The 20,334-nt window shown below is 41.2% G+C and overlaps 1 protein-coding gene across 3 annotated transcripts in view; it reads right to left on the bottom strand.

Annotated features, from left to right (window-relative positions):
• WWTR1 (WW domain containing transcription regulator 1) overlaps nucleotides 1-20,334 on the bottom strand; it is a 141,726-nt gene that overhangs the window by 40,813 nt on the left and 80,579 nt on the right. For all 3 annotated transcript variants that reach the window (XM_055411981.2, XM_055411972.2, XM_055411963.2), the window contains exon 3: nucleotides 19,646-19,782. In XM_055411981.2, coding sequence (XP_055267956.2) covers nucleotides 19,646-19,782 — 137 coding nt within the window. The remainder of the gene's footprint in view (nucleotides 1-19,645; nucleotides 19,783-20,334) is intronic.

Genomic DNA, 20,334 nt, shown 5'->3' with positions numbered 1-20,334 from the left:
TCCTCTGGTCACAATCCGTAGGGTCACAAAGAGTTGGACACGACTAAGCACAGCACAGCACAGCACAGCAAATGCATCATCTACAATAAACTCTCTCCTGACTAACAAAAATAAATGCATGAACAGTGAATATATACATTTTACAATGAAATAATATTTTTTTAAAAATAGACATTATAAATGTATATTTTACTGGCATGTAAAGGATTTCAACATCAGTTTTCATCATTGTAAGAGATCTAGAACAAGCTATGAAAAAAAATCACATCTTTCTGGCATTCATTTCTTCTGGGTCCTTCAGCTATAAAGAAATCATATTTCTTCCACCTAAAGCAGCACCAGAAAGTGCTACTTGATTACATCTGATTTCTGAGCTATCGAAAGATTTATCAAAAGTGGCCAAACAGAAGGCACATCTATGAAGGCAGTGAATTTAGGCACATAATGACTAACTCGGAAAAAAAGAGAAAACTGGGTGCTTCACTGTACTGCTTCACAAAGTTATCTTTGTGTCTCTGAATTTTATTCCATGGCCTGGCAACAGCAGCAAAACCAAAACTTTTCTTGTTTTATTATCTTCAGACAATAGGTATACTTTTATCCCAGCAGGAAATGGAAACTCTGATCCATGCATTTATTTTCATTAGTCAGGAGAGAGTTTATTGTAGCTTTTTATTGGTTAGCTTTCCTGAATGATTTTAAAACTACTCCAGGTGCAGAGTGTGGCAACCCAAACTCAGTAACAGAAAATGAATCCACAGCTGTGTTCCACTAGAAGTAGGAAGAAGTTGCCAGCCTGGGCCAATAGTCCTTAATCTGTTTTCTTTTTACTATGTGCCATTCTAGTAAACATCTTTATTATTGAAAGAGCTCATACAACAGACACTCCAAGAGATAAGTCAAAGGATTTGAACAATATATAGACAAGAACATGTATTTACTAACCAAATGTGGAAAAATTATCAGCTTCACAAGAAACTGTAGAAATGCAAATTAAACAGTCATTCTTTAGCAATCAAATTAACAGAAACAACACAGTAATGAGGGGTATTTTGCATCACGCCATGAGTACACAAGAAAAAAAAACAAAACAAGAATTCAATCGGGGCAGCAGGATTAAGAAATCTGGTAAAATTATGTGTCAAATTTGGAGACTTTGTGCTTATATGCATTTTAAAGACTGTACCCATAGATCTAGGATCTCTAGTGACCCCAAAAAGGTTAATTACCTTTGCAATGAAAATGTATCAAAATACTAATAGTGGTCCTCAAATGGTAGGCCTATGGATGATTTTTTTTTTTCTTTCCAGTGGTCTACGGTTCACTAAAATATTCACTCAGCAAATACCTGCTGAGCCCCAAGCAAATGCAAGGCCCTGTTTCTAGGTGCAAGAGACAGCGGAGAACAAGGCCAAAAGGTCTTGCCCTTCAGGAGATTATAGTCTAGTGGGGAGACAGACAATAGCAAATACATAGTATAACTCTAGTGATAAAGGCTTTGAATAAACAAATGCAGAACTATTGAAGAGAAGCATCCCTTCTGTGTTTGAGGAGGTAATTTGTAAAAACACTGGATGGGGTACTTCCCAGGTAGTCCAGTGACTAAGACTCCACGCTCCCAATGCAGGGGGCTGGTGCAGGAGGCTCCCAATACAGGAATCAATGCAGTTTGATCCCTGGTCGGGGAACTAGATCCCACATGCCTCAGCTAAGAGTTCACATGCCCCAACCAAAGATCCCATATGCTGTAGTTAAGACCCAGAGCAGCCAAATTAAAAAAAAAAAAAAAAATTTAAACAATTTAAAAATATTCTTTAAAGATACTGGTTGAAGTGCAGAAATCAGGGTGGGAGACATTCTAGGCTGATGGGGATCAAAGGTCCTGAGGTGGGAGGGTGCCTGACCTGTGGGAATGGAGAACATGCGCAAAACAGGGTGGCCAACATGGCTGGGGGCACAGGGTGGGGGGAGGGGGCGGGGCCTGTGGGGCATCATGACTGTGGTGAGCACTGCTGTAGTCACTAAGTTGTGTCCGACCCTTCTGCTACCCCATGGACTGGAGCCTGCAGTCCATGGGATTTCTCAAGCAAGAATACTGGAGTGGACTGCCATTCCCTTTTCCAGGGGATCTTCCGAACCCAGGGGCTGAACCCACATCTCCTGCATTGCAGGCAGATTCTTTACCACTGAACCATGAGGGAAGCCCAGTGAGCACTGCAGTTAGTCTCTATTACAAAGTGATAGAAATCTCCGTCAGGTTTACCTCTCAAACTCCATGAGAAACTGCCAGAGTATTTCATACAGTACGGTAAAATTTTAAATTCTGAAGAAATCCAGAGATGAAGAAGTTCTGGGAGTATACTGCTCAGGATCTGTGTCTCTGGGCTGTTCTCCCAGCCTGGTGAGGTGATTCAGAGTCACTTTGGGGCAAGAAAGGAGTAAGCTCTGAGGTGATGAGGAGAGGTAGAAATTAAAGCAGCTGTGCTTTTTAAACATGTTCAGAAGGAGATTCTGATTCCAAGCAAAACAGAACAAAAACATACACCTCTAAATTTCATTTGGGAAGGTGTGCCAAGGGGGTTCTATTCTTAAAAAAGAAAATGAGGGATTTCCCTGGTGGTCCAGTGGTTAGGAATCTGCCTGCCAATGCAGGAGACAGGTTCGATCCCTGGTCCAGGAAAATTCCACATGCCTTGGGGCAATAAGTCCATGTTCAGCCAACTAGTGAGCTCACACACCCTACAGCCTGTGCTCTACAACCAGAGAAGCCAGAACAATGCACAACTAGATAATAACTCCTGCTTGCTGCAACTAGAGAAAGCCCCTGCACAGCAACAATGACCCAACACAGCCCAAAATAATAAAATTTTTTAACAAAATAAAAAAATGAAACAAAACACCCAAAAGTAAAATGCCTCAACTCTGAATTTTCTCAGTAGTATCCCTGAGTTCAGCTGGGTACCGTGGGTAGCCTTGTGGTCTGCAGTCATTCCCGGCTGGTGTTCTCAGATGATGCCACCACCCAGGGTCTAGGGAGGGCAGAGAAAACATCTCTCTAAAGCTCCTGGTGTTCACCATGGGAAGACTTTTTCAGCACTATCTGCTAGATCAGTCTAGATTATTTATGGGGAATTCCTTCTTCAGCCTCTACACTTCGAAAAACTGTTTCTCCTCCACACCAGGCAAATCTTTCCATTCTGATGTTCTGACTCCTGTAACTGAACATGCGGCCCTCTCTGCACAAGTCCCAAGTCTCGGAGTTAAGTCTTTGGGCATCTCTGGAAACCACACAAGGCCTGCAGTATGCACTTTCTTCCCTGGCTTTATTATTTTCTCAATCTTTTACCCCAACTTAAGTTTATTACCTGTATCCCTTTTTTTCTGGCCAGGCTGTAGGGCTTGTGTGTTCTTAGTACTCTGACCAAGGATCGAACCTTTGCCCCTGCAGTGGAAGAGTAGAGTCCTAACCACTGGACGGTAGGAATTCCCTATCTGTCCTTTCGAATTAAGTGTTTTGGAAGAGGCAAGAGTAGAATCAATGGACAGAAACACCACAGTTTCATTTTAAAACCCTGTCTCTGTACATGGGCTTCCCAGGGGTCGCTAGTGATAAAGAACCCTACTGCCAATGCAGGAGATGTAAGAGACGTGGGTTCGATCCCTAGGTTGGGAAGATCCCTAGAGAAGGGCACAACAACCCACTCCAGTATTTTTGCCTGGAGAAACCCATGGACAGAGGAGCCTGATGGGCTACATACAGTCCATGGGGTCGCAAAGAGTCAGACATGACTGAAGCAACTTAGCACACATGCACAAACATCTCTGTATATATAGCTACACTGATATATTGATGGTATTGTTTATGAATTAAGTAGTGTTCTACGAAGCTTAAGCGAGCATGTTAAATATGGCATTTTCTCATCATCCTAAGGAAGAAAAAGTATTTATATGACCTGAGAACACATCTTACAGAGACCTGGGGGATCAAAAAGCTTTTCCTCATGTTGCACTGCCTTTATGGAACACACTTGTGAGCGAAGCCCTCTGACCCGATCAAACTGCCCTCCTCCCAACATCACCCATTCTGGGACAAACTGACATGTGCCTCCTGACAGGATGCAGGAAAAGAACACAAACATCACCTTTGTGCTGCTGCTGCTGCTAAGTCGCTTCAGTCGTGTCCGACTCTGTGCGACCCCATAGACGGCAGCCCACAAGGCTCCACCGTCCCTGGGATTCTCCAGGCAAGAACACTGGAGTGGGTTGCCATTTCCTTCTCCAATGTGTGAAAGTGAAAAGTGAAAGTGAAGTCGCTCAGTCGTGTCCGACTAGCGACCCCATGGACTGCAGCCCACCAGGCTCCTCCATCCATGGGATTTTCTAGGCAAGAGTACTGGAGTGGCTTGCCATTGCCTTCTCTGCACCTTTGTGCTACTCCTGCCCAAAAGGTACAACCTAAATCTAAACCAGGAGGAAACACCATGTCGAGGTCCAGAAACACGAAAGCTATAGGCAAAAAAATTCCAGGTAAAAACAAATTAAGGAGAGAAGACGATTAAATACAATGAATGACCTTCAATAGATCCTGCACCAGAAACCAAATGGCCATAAAGGACATTACTGTGGCAAATGAAACTTCAAAAAGTGAAAGTTGTTCAGGCATGTCCAACTCTTTGTGACCCCATGGCCTGTAGCCCACCAGGCTCCTCTGTCCAAGAAATTCTACAGGCCAGAATGCTGGAGTGGGTAGTCATTCTCTTCTCCAGGGTATCTTCCCAACCCAGGGATGGAACCCAGGTCTCCCATATTGCAAGCAAATTCTTTACCATCTGAGCCACCAGGGAAGCCCCACAAAAAAGCAAGTCATACAAATTTTTTGGTTTCCCGGTGTACAAAAAACTATGCTTATAGTATACTGTAGTCTATTAAGTTTATTGTACACACACACACACACACACACACATACAATGGCATTATTTCTAAAAAAATGTACGTATCTTAATTAAAAGGTACTTTCTTACTTAAAAATGCTAACCATCATTTGAGCCTTTAATGAGTCAATCGTTTTGCTTTAGTGATCAAAGCATACTGATCACAGACCATAATAACAAATACAACAATAATGAAAAAGTCTGAAATATTGCAAGAATTACTAAAATCTGACAGAGACACAGTAAACAAATACTCTTGGGAAAATCATACTGATAGTCCTGGATGATGCAAGGTTGCCACAACCCTTCAATTTGTAAAAAATGCACTATCTGTGAAACACAAAAAAGTGAAGCGCAGTTATACAAGGCCAGCCTGCACTGTGCTTACGAAAGAATATGTCCTTTCAGAAAATGCACTCTAAAGTATTTAGAGGTAAAAAGGCATGATGTCTCCAACTTAGTCCTGAGAAGTTAAGAAAAAAATGTATATATAATACGTCTTCATACAGGGAAAGAGAGAGAAGCAAATGAGGCAATTATAAACAATTAACAGGATGCCCTGGTGGAGAAGTGGTTAAGAATCTGACTTGCCAATGCAGGGGACATGGCTCAGTCCCTGATCTGGGAAGATCCCACATGCCTCGGGGCAACGAAGTCTGCGTGCTGCCATTACTAAAGCCTGTGTGCCCTAGCACCCATGCTCCACAAGAGAAGCCACTACAATGAAAAGCCCGTGCACTGCAAGGAAGAGAAGCCCTCGATGTGCTGTAACTAGAGCCAAAAATAAATAAATAAATAAATAATTTTTTTAAATGAACAATTAACAAAGGCAAATCTGGGCCAAAGGTATGTGTGAGTTCCTGGTACTATATTTGAAACTCCTCTGTAAGTTTTAGATTATTTCAAAATAAAAGGTGACACATTACAACAACAAAGAAAAAACTTTCCCTAAACACACCCTAAACTCCCTGGAGTTGGAAACATCTCAGTCTGGCAGAATCCAGACTACTGTATACAGGCCATTGTGCTGTGATGTTATTTCTCCTGGAGGAAACGGCTAGTGCCCAATGGCTCTGAGAACTGACTGGGGTTTGGAGGGGGAGGACCCTAACAAAAACAGGTGCTACAAGACTCTGATAGCTTACACTCACTGTTCCTCCTAGCCTCGTAACCTCCACCCTGGATCCCAACTGTTATTTGTGGACAAAAATACACTGCCTGTCATTTCAGTAAACAGAGAGTGTTGTTCTCCATCAGGCCATCCACCACTGCAGCCAACCCCAACAATGAGCCCTCATAAACACTCTGGATAGAGAAAAATAGGATACTGACCCTAGATAATTAAGGTGTAAATCAAAGAAATAATTTCAATGAGTCTAGATTCCTGCATCTTCCCATACACAGAAAAGCACTAAAGTCATTAACTTGAGATTCTGTTTTTCTGTGTGATTAGCAGAAATTTTTTGATGTTTGACTTTTTTTTTTTCTTCCAGTAAAATCTCCTATATATCCTGACTCCCTTTACCTTTTCTGAACAGTCCCTCAGTGCTATCTGAGAGGCTGTTTCCTGGGCAACAATCCTCAGGAAGGCCCCTGAACAAAACATAATTCTCAGCTTTTAGGCTGTACTTTTTTTTTTTCAGTTGATACATCACAAGAAAAAAAAAAAACCAACTATGTGCGGTGACAGGTGTTAATTGGGTTTATTGTCCTGATCATTGCATAGCATATCTGCATATCGAATCACTGTGCTGTACACAAGAAACTAATATAATGTTTATATCAATTACATCTCAATTTTTGTAAAAAAGAAAAAAATCTCATTTTAAAAAAATAAAGAGCCTGGAAAGACAGGATAATGAGGTGTGCTCCAGGTCTGGTCTTGCAGAAGAAAAAAGCTCTATGCAATTGGGCCCGGCAACAAGACACTGAACTAAAGAATCACAAGTTTTCTTGGGGAGAACTTGGGCTCCCAGAGTTAGCTGACTATAAAGCTTGAGGTCCTGGGGTGAAAGGCCCTCACTTCCCAGGGTCAGAGTAGAAGAAACTGTTCCAGGTTGGCCTTCTTGATAGAAGGAAAAAATTAGACAAGCTAAGAAGGGCAGAGTTGAGACTGCAGAAGGAACTGCCATTAGCAGCTGCCCTGAGCATTCGTTTTGCTCTGATGGAATGAGCCAGTTACACTTGGGAAGAAATAATAGTTCCCTTCTAATTAATTCAGGCATTATGGCAACGGATAAGAGTGGAAGTAGAATATTTTTCTTTCATTTACAGTGTAAGTTTGAAGCAACTATATGAAAGCCCTGTGAGCCAGGACTAAGTCATCCATATTAAACTTTTTTTTTACTTTATTTTTTTCCATCTCTGCAAATATTTAACTCCTGGCAAAATTGAAAACTCACAACTCACTCTTCACTGGTGTCTGAGAAATATAATACTGGAAAAGAAAAGGATGAAAATAATATGGAGTGAAACACATGACATGTACTGGGAAGCAAACTTCAAATGAAACTTCCATTTATGATTTAGTCAAAAACATATGGATATGCAAGTTGAAAACCAGATCAAGTGGGAAAGCAAGGTGCCTGGCTAAAAGTACACTTTTTTGTGGCAACTTTAAATCATTATTTCGTGAAAGAAAGTAGCACCCCAAACCAATTCTTCACAACAAACAGAGCAGGCCTGCAGTAAACTGTCTATTTAGGTAAACAATTACTTGTTTAGTTCGATAAAAGCAAACAACGTTTAAATTGTATTTTTTAAAAGGAATTCTCATACTTTCCTAACAAATGAACATTCCAAAGAAACTTGAAAAAATGAGGAAATTAAAGGAAGGCACAAAAATTTAAGTACAAGAATATTTACTGCATATAATATAATTTATATAAATAATAAAAAATAGAATCAACATTTACATCTCCAGTAAAAGAACTGGTAAAATAAATTATGATAGAATTACACAATGGCAACTATATAGCCATTAACATGATGGCTGTAATGGTATAAAGAAAGAAATATGCCCCAAGTCCATTCATATACATATTTATACATATATGAATTAAATGTGGTTTAGTCACTAAGTCATGTCCGACTCTTTGCGACCCCATGGAGATTCTCATTAAACAATGATATCTAATCCATACCAATCAGAATTACAAAAACGAAAAAGTTTGATAATGAACATTATTGGCCAGAGTAGGAGGAAAGTAACACTTTAATACACTGTTGCATGCATGTCAAGTCGCTTCAGTCATGTCCGATGCTTTGCAACCCTATGGACCCTAGCCCGCCACAGGGATTGTCCAGGCAAGAATACTGGAGTGGGTTGCCGAGCCCTTTGACCCAGGGATCGAACCCAAGTCTCTTATGTCTCCTGCACTGTCAGGGGGAGGAGGTTCTTTACCACTAGCGCCACCTGGGAAGCCCCATTAATGGTAGGAATATAAATTGATGTCACCATTTTAGAGGAAAGTGGAACAGCTATTAAAACTTGAAATGCACATAACTTTGGACCCAGAAATTTCACCTCTGCAAAACTGTCCTCCACATAAACAGCATATGGCACAAGGATTTGCATACAGGGATGTACACTGTGGCTTTGTCTAATAATAGCAAACAATTAGCAAATAACCTAAATATCCAGCACAGAGGACTGGTTGAATAACTATGGTTCGTCTGTAGAGTAGAATATTATTTACTGATTAAAAAAGAATAAATACATCTGTAAGTGCCAATTTAGAAAGCTCTCTAATATATGTTAAGTTTTAAAAAAGGCATATCCATCTAAGGACACGTACAAATATAGAGTATTTCTGAAATACAAAGAGCCCTCTGTACCTGTGGTTTCTGCATCTAAGGATGCAACCAATTTGGGATAGAAATGGAACCTGCAGGGCTTCCCTGGTGGCTCAGGGGTAAGGAGTCCTCCTGGTAAAAATGCAGGAGACACAAGTTCAATCTCTAATCCGGGAAGATACCACATGCCTTGGAGCAACTAAGCCCACGTGCCACAACTACTGAGCCTGTGCTCTAGAGCCCAGGAGCCACAGGTGCTGAAGCCTGGATGCCTAGAGCCCGGCCTGCCCTGGTGAGAGAAAAGCCCACATAGCAACAAAGAACCAGCATGGTCAAAAATAAAGAAATAAAATTATTTTTAAAAAATAAATGGAACCTGCAGATGCAGAACCATGGACATGGAGGGTGGACTGCACTGCACCATTTTATACAAGGGATTTAAGCATCCTCAGATTTTTGCATCTGCAGGGGTTCTGGTACCAACTCCCAGTGTACTGAGGAAATTGGTAGTAGTGGTTTCCCTGGGGAGGAGAGAAAGGCTGGGGGACCTGGTGTGACAGACTCTTACTTCTCTGGAACTCTTTAGAACTGCATGAATGTTTTGCCAGATTTGTGTTACTTTAGCAATAAAAACAGCTAATCAAAAAATATGCATTTAAACAGATGCTCATAACACATTAAGTAAAAAAAGCAGCTACAAAAAAAGAATGTAGAGGATTCTCCAACCTGTTTACATTTATACTTAAAAAAGAGAAATATGAGACTTTAGTGTGATTTTGAATGATCATATTACAGTATTTTTATTTTCTCATTTTTTGCTGATCAGTACTGTCTATGAAGACCAAGTAGTAATTACATAATATGGGAGAAAATCACATTCCTGAATCTTGCTGCCTCAAGTAAGTTTTAAGACCTGGATTTTTCCCTGCTTTACTTTTTCCAGGGAGATCTTCCTCTCTTCAGCACACTTAATGAGACAAGACCATGAAGGCTTTTGTTTTCCTGGATTCTCTTATGGTATTATCAATATTTTGCTGACTTCATCACAGAGAATTATTCCAAGTCAAGCATGGCACAACAGCTGTTCCTGACCACCAGCAACTGCAAAACACCCCGGGAATAAATTTAGACTTCCAGAAAGGAAGAAGAAATCAATCTTGCAGTTGATACAGGGTGGGGGAGGTGATGATCACACACAGGCGAAGTCAACATCACCAGAAGCCCCAAAGAGGAGATCAAAGAAAAAGTGTCCAGATGTCACTAGACATATCAATTTGGAACAAATGGCCAAATGACTACCATCCCAGCATCCCTCTGCCTAAAACTTTAACTGGATGACATTCTCCACAGCAAGGAAGCTCCTGGGGGCAAACTACTGAAAGTCAGCCAGCAGATAGTACTAAAACTGTCCAAATTATTTCTAAAATTCTCAACCGAGGCCTGCAGCTTGGTGAAGAGTTTAGAACCCATTAAAAATAAATAAGTAAATGAACGTCATGCCTACAAAGAAGGGACAAAGGAAAAGCTTGACCTGGCCTTGACCTCCTTCCTAAGAGGATCTGTTCATCTTTGGGGTATGGGGCAACCCCTCTGGAGTTTTTCAGGGGCTTAAGCCTGTAGAGGGGGCTTCCCTGGTGGTTCAGATGGTAAATAATCTGCTTGTAATGCAAGAGACCTGGATTTGATCCTTGGGTCAGGAAGATCCCCTGGAAAAGGGAATGGCACCCCACTCTAGTATTTTTGCCTGGAGAATCCCATGGATAGAGGGGCCTGGTGGGCTACAGAAGATCTCATGGAATCGCAGAGAGACTGCAAAGAGTCGGACACGACTGAACGACTAACGCTTTCACTTTCAAGCCAGTAGAGGCCTCTTTGGTCAGTTCTCAGCTAGTGAAGTTCAAGGTGGGCTTACACACTGATCTTGTGAATTCAGACAGCACACTTCAATAATCAGGATGCCAAACAGCAACGTCTCCTCTGGTTTTTGAAATTTCTGGAAAGTGGCTTCGGCATTCACATACCAAAGCTCATGTGTGCACTGATGCCAAGGGCCAAGGTGACAAGTGCCAATGTCACCATAAATGTCTATTTCAGGCAAAAGTCCCAGTTAGAAGTTGGTGAAATAAGTCAGACAGAGAAAGATAAATATTGTCTATTATCATTTATGAGTGGAATCTACAAAGTAAAACAAATGAACGCATATAACAAAACAAAAACAGACTCACAGGCATAGAGAAGAATCTAGTGGTTACCAGTGGGGAGAGGGAAGCAAGGAGGGGCACGATAGGGGGAGGAGATTAAGAGGGACAAACTACTCTGTGTACAATAAATAAGCAACAAAGATGTATTGTACAGCACAGGGAATGAAACCAGTATTTTGTAATAACTATAAATGGAGTATAATCTTTAAAAATTGTGACTCATCATGTTGTACAGCTAAAATTTAAGAGTTCTTTTCAGGTAACTTAAGTTAAAGGCTGGATTTCTGAGTGGGTTTTTGCCAGCTGTTAGTCTCCCATCTCTATGCTAAGGCACACAGTTCTGTGGCTGTTCCTACACTTGGCTGATGACCAGAGGCATCTGAGCACTTGAAAACAGCGCCCATTCCCAGACCCCACCCTACACTGTCCAAGGCAGGATTTCCCAGGGGTGGGGTCCAGGCAGTCTTCCTCCCAGCAGCTGCCCGTGATTGTTCTTTGGAGAGCAATCCACACTACTACTGGACTCTGAAGATGTGTGTTTAACAAATGCCCCAAGGAATCCTACCCAGCTAGGCCCCACTTAAAGAAACACTAATCTTAAGAGACTAGGGAATGACTTGTTTGCCACAAATAGACTTAGCTGCAGAGAAGCTTAACAATTCATGGTTTTGTCTAAACTTCACACGGAGCCTAGAGTATTCTTCCCTACACCCCATCCTCCTCTCACAATAAAAAACTCAAGTCTTCTCTGATGACTCACGGTAAAGAATCTGCCTGCAATACAGGAGACATGGGTTTGATCCCTGGGTCGGGAAGATACCCTGGAGTGGGAAATGGCAAACCCACTCCAGTATTCTTGCCTGGCAAATTCTATGGACAGAGGAGCCTGGTAGTCTACTGTTCAAGGGGTCGCAAAGGGTTGGACACTACTGAGTGACTAACACTTTCGCCAACCAAATGGTTCTCCTTTTTTTTTTTTGGCTATTAAAGAAAGAATATAACTATATTTAAAAGAAAATTAAGGGGACCACTCCTGATTCAAAAGCCATATTATAATCTCTATCAACATCTAAAAACACATAATTGATTTACCCAATACACTTATTCTACAAAATGGTACACCTGTGATGAGTAATGCACTTGGCCATGGGCTAGAAATACACAGGTTGAGAGCAATGTCTCATGGGAAAAGAAAGTCTCAACAAAGTCTTTTTTAAGAAACAAAATTATAATCATAGTATAAACAATTTTGCCTATTTATCAAATTAGACTGATATAATAAAACAGTTTTCCATATGCTATGTAGTCCTATGACAATTGTGTCAGTGGTTACAAATATATTTTCATATTGCAAGCATTCAACGTCAGTGGTATCTGATAACCAATACACTTTTGTATAGTATTCCAAATAGTTCACCTAGCAGCTATTTCAGAATTTTATCTTGGAGAATATTTCTTAGCAAAGCTGTGGCATCAAACATTTTCAATGGCTCTTGAGACTTCTTATCAAAGAGTCTTACTTTATCTTACCTATATTTCTAAATTTGGAGTGATAAAATCTATTAATACAAGTCTTCATCATGTCATCTTAATGCAAGCATAGGAATGAATACCGATATAGATGAGAGATTTAAGAAAACACAAGGTTCATTTCTTTATATACTATTGTGTGCATGCATGCTAAGTCTCTTCAGTCACATCTGACTCTGTGCGACCCTATGAACTGTAGCCTGCCAGGCTCCTCTGTCCATGGGATTCTCCAGGCAATAATGGTGGAGTGGGTTGCCATGCCCTCCTCCAAGAGATCTTCCAGGCCCAGGGACCAAACCAAAGTGTTTTACATCTCCTACATTGGCAGGCAGGTTCTTCACCACTAGCACCACCTGGAAAGCCCTTATATAACATTATGTCCAGTTTTATTGCATAAGAAGAATTGATCAGTCGACTTTATGTGAAATGAGGCCTGAAAACCAATAATAATCTTTAAAAGCCTTAGAAGGAAGGAACTGTAATGAATCTCTTTTAGGAAATTCCAAAAGTGCAGTCTACAATAATGTTGATTAAATAGAGTAAATCCTGACAACTCTAAATCTAAGAAAACAGTGTTGATTTTCTGCAGTTTAGAAAATAGTTCTTTAATTTTTTTTTTTTTTTTTTTGATGTGGGCCTCTTTTCAGTCTTTATTGAATTTGTTACAATATTGCCCCTGTTTTGTGTTTTGGTTTTTCTGGCCGCAAGGCATGTGGGATCTTATCTCCCTAACCAGGGATTAAACCCGCACCCACTACACTGGAAGGCAAAATCTTAACCACTGGAACACCAAGGAAGTCTCTGTTCTCTCTTTTTTAAAATCAAGAAAGGGAAAAAAAAAAAAAAACAGAACCCCTTCCCCTTTCCCTATGCCCTCCAGTCTCCCATAAAGACCCACTTTGCACCACAGCAATCTTATCAACGCCCCATCACCCCAACCCTCCCCAACGAGGGTGGAGGTTTTTCAGTTTGTCTTTGGATTTGCGTGTGTATGTGTCTGTGAGCATTAGGCTAATTTATGCTGCAGAAACCACAAAGTTCAAAAAGTAGTGAGAACAGAGCTGGAAAAATCACAGTAGCCAGATGTGTCTGCCATAAACTCACTATATAAATTTAATCGGGGGTGGTGGGGTGGTGGTGGTGAACTACTGGAAAAAGACAAAAATAAGATAGCCCACATATAAATCTAACTTCCAGTAAACTTTCAGGACACCTCTCCACATGCTTTTAGCAACACTAGACTGATGTGTTCCTTAGCTATTTTATTTGCTTTTGGTAAAACGTCTTTAAGTGCCTTTGAACACTTCCTAGAGGGACACAGCAGCCAACTTTGCAAACTGAGCAGAGACAAGATTTTCCATCTTGTCTTGAAAAGCGTACCCTGCAAAAGTAAGCAAGCAAGGAAACCACACATGCCTTTATAATTTGAAACACAGATCAAGACAGACCTGGAGGACAGACTCTGGCCTGGTGGATGGCACATCTTCAAAGAGGGATTGTGTGTGAGAGTGTGTGATATTTTAAAAATTCCTATAGCATTAAAAATACACCCTGGCTGCACTTTACCAGAAGTTTCTGAACTGGCTAGGCTGGCAGTCTGGTGAAGCTGTTATACAGTCTTTATTTTTCCTGTTCTGTCTGGGAGGATACTGGCACCCCAGGTCGGGGCCTCATTCCAAAAAAAGGTCTGTTAATGTGTGACAGGGGCTCAGCACACCACAGTAAATGATCACTAGGATTATCACAGAAAAGCCAAAATTGCCTGTCACTTTCTCTCCCCAAAAAACATCTGAAAATATGGGAAGATTTTAAGTTACTGCATGATTTCAGTCCTCGTGTGCTGAGAAAGGGCTTCCTAGGTGGCACTAGTGGTAAAGAACCCATCTGCTAATGCAGGAGACGTAAGAGACGTGGGTTCAATCCCTGGGTCAGGAAGATTCCCTGGAGGAGAGCATGGCAACCCACTCCAGTATTCTTGCCTGGAGAATCCCCACGGACAGAGGAGCCTGGCGGGCTCCAGTCCATGGGGTCGCATGACTAAGGTGACTTAGCATGCACGCATGCGTGTGCTGAGAAATGGGAAAACCTGGACACCAATACACTTGCAGAGGGAGAAGGTTCTTCAGGTAGAGCTCAAGGTGAACCTGCTCTTCAGAAACTCCCTCTCCCCATGAAAGAGCCAGGGCTTGACCAGGTGTCTCTTCATCTTCTCACCATCACTGGCTGGGCTTAAAGATTATTTTCTCAACATGGAAACAAAGGGTCTAAAAGATCAACGATTCCAATGCACACACCACAGCTTCTTCCTCCAGCTACACAAGGGCCAGGAAAGTGAGGACAAACCAGGCTGCCAGTTCGTAATAACAGTGATAACAACACAGTCTGGGGGGTTGTGGGGGGCATTTTTTATTCTATACCAAAATACGCAATACCTAAATAATCAAAACTTTTATGGGGAAAAGACTATCATTATCACCAAATTACAAATAAGGGAAATAAGACCCAGGTTAACGAATAAGCAAAAGTAGTAAATGTCTAACCCAAGAGAGAAACTCAGTTCTGACTGCAAGTTTTCCCATTAACCACTATACCAAAAGGTCCCTGCCCTCCGCCTCACCCCCATCACCGCCGTAACAACCTAACTGATAACCTTAGCACATTCAGTTTTCCCCAAGCCCATTGTTTCATGTATTATGATATGGCCTGTGTGGAGTCCTTTTTTTTGTTTGCTTCATTTTTCCCCTCCTTCAATAAAACAGAGTAGCTGTTAATAGTAATTAATCATACCAATGAACTCACTGAAAAGACATGAAATCCCACCTGGTGTGTGTCACGAAAAAAGAAAAAATCAACTTTCACACGGACAGTAATCTTCCTCCCTCACTGTGTTACGTAAAAGTGAGGATTTCAAACAAGCTGTCAGCCCCCAAGTGATACAGCTTCCACTCAGTGGTAATCTCTGTCTGCTCTTCACTATCTAAAGTTTTCTAAGACCTTCCTTTCTGCTACCATTCACTGGGTATCTCTGGGGATTCACACTCAAAGGGGATCTATCTGCCCAGACAGAATCAAATTGGATAAAACCTAACAGACAATCCGATTTGGTAAACATGAAAACAAAAATTTCCGTTAAAAATTAGACCAAGCTGGAGAGGGCTATTTGAAATAACCCCCTGAGAGTCTATTTTGTTTTACTTTGGCATTTGAAAAGAGAGCAAGGTTAATTACACAACAAATCTGCATCCTGACAAAAGTATGGTCACAAAGTCACTCACCAAATGACTTTCACAAAGTCACTCATTCCAGGATGCCTTTAAGTGATGGGTGTCTTCTCTTGCAATTAAAATATGACTTGACTTACAACCCACATTTAAGGAATATATCCACTGAAAAAATGAGATAACCACTGACAAAAGCTTCCCTCATAGCTCAGTTGGTAAAGAATCCACCTGAAATGCAGGAGACCCCGGTTCGATTCCTCCAGGGAAGATTCCCTGAAGAAGAAAAAGGCTACCCACTCCAGTATTCTGGCCTGGAGAATTCCACGGACTCTATAGCCCATGGGGTCACAAAGAGTGGGACACGACTGAGCGACTTTCACGTGGTGGTGCTGGTTTAGCAGCTAAGTCGTGTCCGACTCTTCCGTCCCCATAGACCGTAGCCTCTCAGGCTCCTCTGTCCATGGAATTCTCCAGGAAGGAATACTGTAAAACTGACTCACTGACTGACAAAAGGTTTCCTGGACTGGCAGGGGGTCGGGGGAAGGGAGGAGACCTGAAATATTTTCACCAGGGGGCGCTATCCTCGCTGAAAGTAAAAAATAGTGTTCCTAATTTAAAGCTCTTTGAATACTAACCAATCCAAAATAAATCTTTCCTGGTTGTTTTTTCTTTTTTTTTTTTTTTTTGAGAGCTTTTAACTTGAACAGTGAAATGGTCCTCAAATATAACATATAATTAAATAAAACAAAATAAAGATTTTATTTCCACAAAACACAATGATGGTAGTATTTTGTTATGTGCCAGGCATGGATCTACACGCTTTACTTATAAACTCATACAACCTCCTCACACTGTAAATATTATTCTCATTTTACATATGGGGAAACTGAGGCAGAATTAAGCAACTTAACAGAGTCACCTATAGGCAAAGCCAAGACTCCAGTTCTGACAGCCTGACTCCCAGGACCATGGCTCTAATCCACAGGAAAGCACAGAATTGCAATATAAGGAGATTTATTGCTGAATATATTTTGCTATGTCATTGATTATAGTTGCTCAGTCGTGTCCAACTCTTTGTGACCCCAAAGACTGTGGCCCACCAGGCTTCTCTGTTCATGGAATTCTCCAGGCAAAAATACTACAGTGGGTTGCCATTCCCTTCTCCGTGGGATCTTCCCAACCCAGGGATCGATCAAACCTGGGTCTCCCACAATTAAAGGTGCTCATTCTATCACCTGACAGTAATGTTTATTGTATTTTGACATCATTTTCACATGGACCTAAATACCCATCAGTGAAGGGGACATATGACTTAAGTTCACTTATTTGTCAGATGCATGACATTGAAAAAACCAAAATTCAAGATTTAAGAAGTAGAAGGAAGAGAAGGATCTTCTCCACTTAAAAGGAAAAAAGAAAAAAAAAGTGGTTGATAAAACAGACCTAAAAATTTTGAGTTATTTTCAAAATAATGACTTTATATATATGTTTATATACATATACACACTAATAATATTAATCAGTTCAGTTCAGTCACTCAGTCGTGTCCGACTCTTTGTGACCCCATGAATCACAGCACGCCAGGCCTCCCTGTCCATCACCAACTCCCGGAGTTCACCCATGTAAACAGATGTATACCTATTATTTTCAAAATAATGAAAACAAAATAACACATGTTAAATCTTAACAGAAAAAGTAGAAAAATCTGTTCTATTTTTAAAGATCGATAATAGAGAATATAAACTACAGGCAAAGCTATAGCTTAAAATAAAATACTCTGAGTAAACCATTTATTATTAGGACCATATTGTGACTCTAAATATCCCCAGTCTTTGGAGCTTACTTTGGATTCCCCACTATATTTCCATTCTTGGGATACATCTGTGATTCTCAAGAGGCTAGGAACTCACTCTGTAGTGGGCAAACACTCAAATATTATTGGAAAAATCCCAGAATGTGTGTCTTGAGAAATTCACTGCCCCAATTTATTAGAGATCTGGGGGAAAGCATTTCATTCAGCCACAGGTAAACTTGTTTCAGACATGCTGATTACAATTTCTTTAGATAAACTTTACCAACAATTGGGCTTTGAGTGTGTTGGAGGGTGAGGGAGGACCTCACCGATGCTTTCAGCATTAAGTTTTCAGCATCCAAAGTCCTTCTAATCTAGTCCTCTTCCTGCTTGTGCAATTTTTAAAATTTAAGGGAAGTACATAAAAGAGCATAAACAAGGATATTCACTCCAATATTGGGTGCACTAACAACACACTAAACCCAAACACCCATCAGATGGAGTCCAGTTAAATATTTATAATTGGGTAATTAAAAAAAAAAAAAGACAGCTTTGTGTGTTCAGATATGAAAGTGGAAAAACTAAGGTGCAGAACAGTGGATATCATGTGCTAGCATTTATGTGAAGAAATATACATAAGACTGGAAACACTGATTGACTCCAGGCAACACACAAAGGACGGAGGCATGGTGATCACAGGGAGACTTACTTTTTGACACCCCTTTGAAAAGTGTTTGAATTTTTTTAACCAGGTCCATGAAAGATCTTTTCCAATTAAGACTGACTACAAAGTTAGCAATAATACTTTAATAATCAGCCTTTAGAACTTTCAGTAAAAATTAAATGGTTAAAGAAACCCTGAAACAGTCTAATGTTACCTAATTTGTGGTTCCTTTGCTATGCTCACATCTGCTTTTTACTTGAGCTCTGATATACTGGGGACAAAGGACTCATGGGAAGCTTTGGTTTACCACTGCTCATACAAGCACTGGCACCATTTTCCTTGATCTGACCTTTAGATACTAAACACAACAGAGGCTGTTCCAAGTCATTTGCCTTTTGTATATATTTTACATCTGCAGGCTTTAAAATGGTAGATCCAGACTTCCTGAAAGAAGGGACAATATATTTACTTGAGTATACTGACTCAGATCTCCTTGAGTCCATACTCACCATGGTTAAGCCACAGTTAAAAACAGAGGGTGTCTAGGAAAACTGCTTCCATTTTTATCTGTTCATTGTTGAAAATCCAACAGATTCTTTTCATTCTCTAAAATTCTGTTCTGCGTATAAAACAGTATCTGGACATCTGATCTTAAATGGAAACATCACCTGAAAATGGCACTATCTTTTTAAAAACTTTAAAATAACTTTTAGGGGCATGGGAGAATGGCTAACAACAAAAGCTGATTGGTTCTGTTGCAGGAGTGTATTCATTCACACCTGATTCTCTCCAGTGGGTGGAATTTTATTTTTTTACAATTAGCAGAAACTAATCTCAAGTCTAAAATCACACCTATTCAAAATGAAGTGAAATGTGAACCATCTTTTCCTAGGGTAGGTGTGGGGAGAAGCCACGCGCAGATTATGCAAGGGTTGAATGCATCCTCAAACCAGACCAACCTCAGTTTCAACTCTGGCTCTACTCGTGCACGAGCTGGGACTTTGGGAAAGTTTCTGCATCTATAAAATGGGAATGCTGTCACTTCCTGTAGGGTTGTAGTGAGGACTGAATGAGATAAGGCAAGAAAATACCTGGTCTGGTGTCAGTCGCACATTATGAGGGAGAAGAAAAGGAAGGAAGCAAAGAGATTTGAGGCCAGAATTGTACCCTTTGGTAGTCTTCAGGGACCAAATTCACAGGAAAGGGATAAGTACCCTACTTGCCTTGGTGTGGGTGAAGACAGGAGGCCTAAGTGATTTTTCCAAGAGCTTCAATAAAGGTAACTGGAAAGGATGCTGGCTCTGTAATGTCAAGCTGGATAGCATGTCATGAACCACATAGCCAAGAGGCCAAGAAAAGACGGCAAGCGCAGTGAAAGGGTAACGCAGCCAAAAGGGAGGAAAGGATACTGTCTGGGTACATGAGTAGGCACTGAGGCAACCAAAGCTGCTTCTGAGTTCCAGAGGCCCTTGCTTGAACATCTATTTATCCAGCTCCAAGTCAAAGCTTACCAAGATTCGGCTGAGACACGGCCATGGACCTCTGGGGCACTGGTGTGGAAGTGGCAGCTGGGTGGAGGTTCATATGATTCAGGGGCTGATTCATCGCCTTCCTAGGGTCTTGCCATGTGGTGATTTTTTCTATGTGACTAAAAGAAGGAAAACAATTATCTCTTTAATTGTTAGCATCATTATCATCATCACCAGTAACAACACAACAGTTAAATGATGCTGGCCTTTCTTCCTTTAGAATCTGCTTACAGGAGGTTGACACATTGTTTCCAGCCAGTCAAGCTTGCCTACTTACCCTCCATCCAAGTCGGGCCATGATGGGGATTTGGCATGGGACTCTCTGACAATAAGTCCATGATTTAGTTGACCGGTTGCCTCTGTGTGCAAATGCCCTCTTAAGGGTTTCCTGCCTTACCAAGGATGGACCACCCCCAGCATACCTCCCCAAGTCCAAGGAGCCTACGTTCTCCAGTCCCCAGTGCTCACTGCCATCCAAGCATTGGGATACCATAGCACAAACTCCTCTCCCAAAGCAGTACCCTGCTCACCTGCCCATCAGCCCTCCCATTCTCTCCCAGCTCCCATGTAATTGACACAATGAGACACCTCCACCTGGCCCCACCCAAAGACTGGACCCATGAAACCAATCTCGTAAACATGACATTATACAGCTCTTACTAATGGTAAGA

This window comes from Moschus berezovskii, chromosome 1 (assembly GCF_049115385.1).
Source record: "Moschus berezovskii isolate FMDL1 chromosome 1, NW_MosBer_1.0, whole genome shotgun sequence".
In the NCBI taxonomy this organism is placed as follows: Eukaryota; Metazoa; Chordata; class Mammalia; order Artiodactyla; family Moschidae; genus Moschus; species Moschus berezovskii.
The sequence above is the reverse complement of the archived record's forward strand: the minus strand, read 5'-3'. Positions and strand labels throughout refer to the sequence as shown.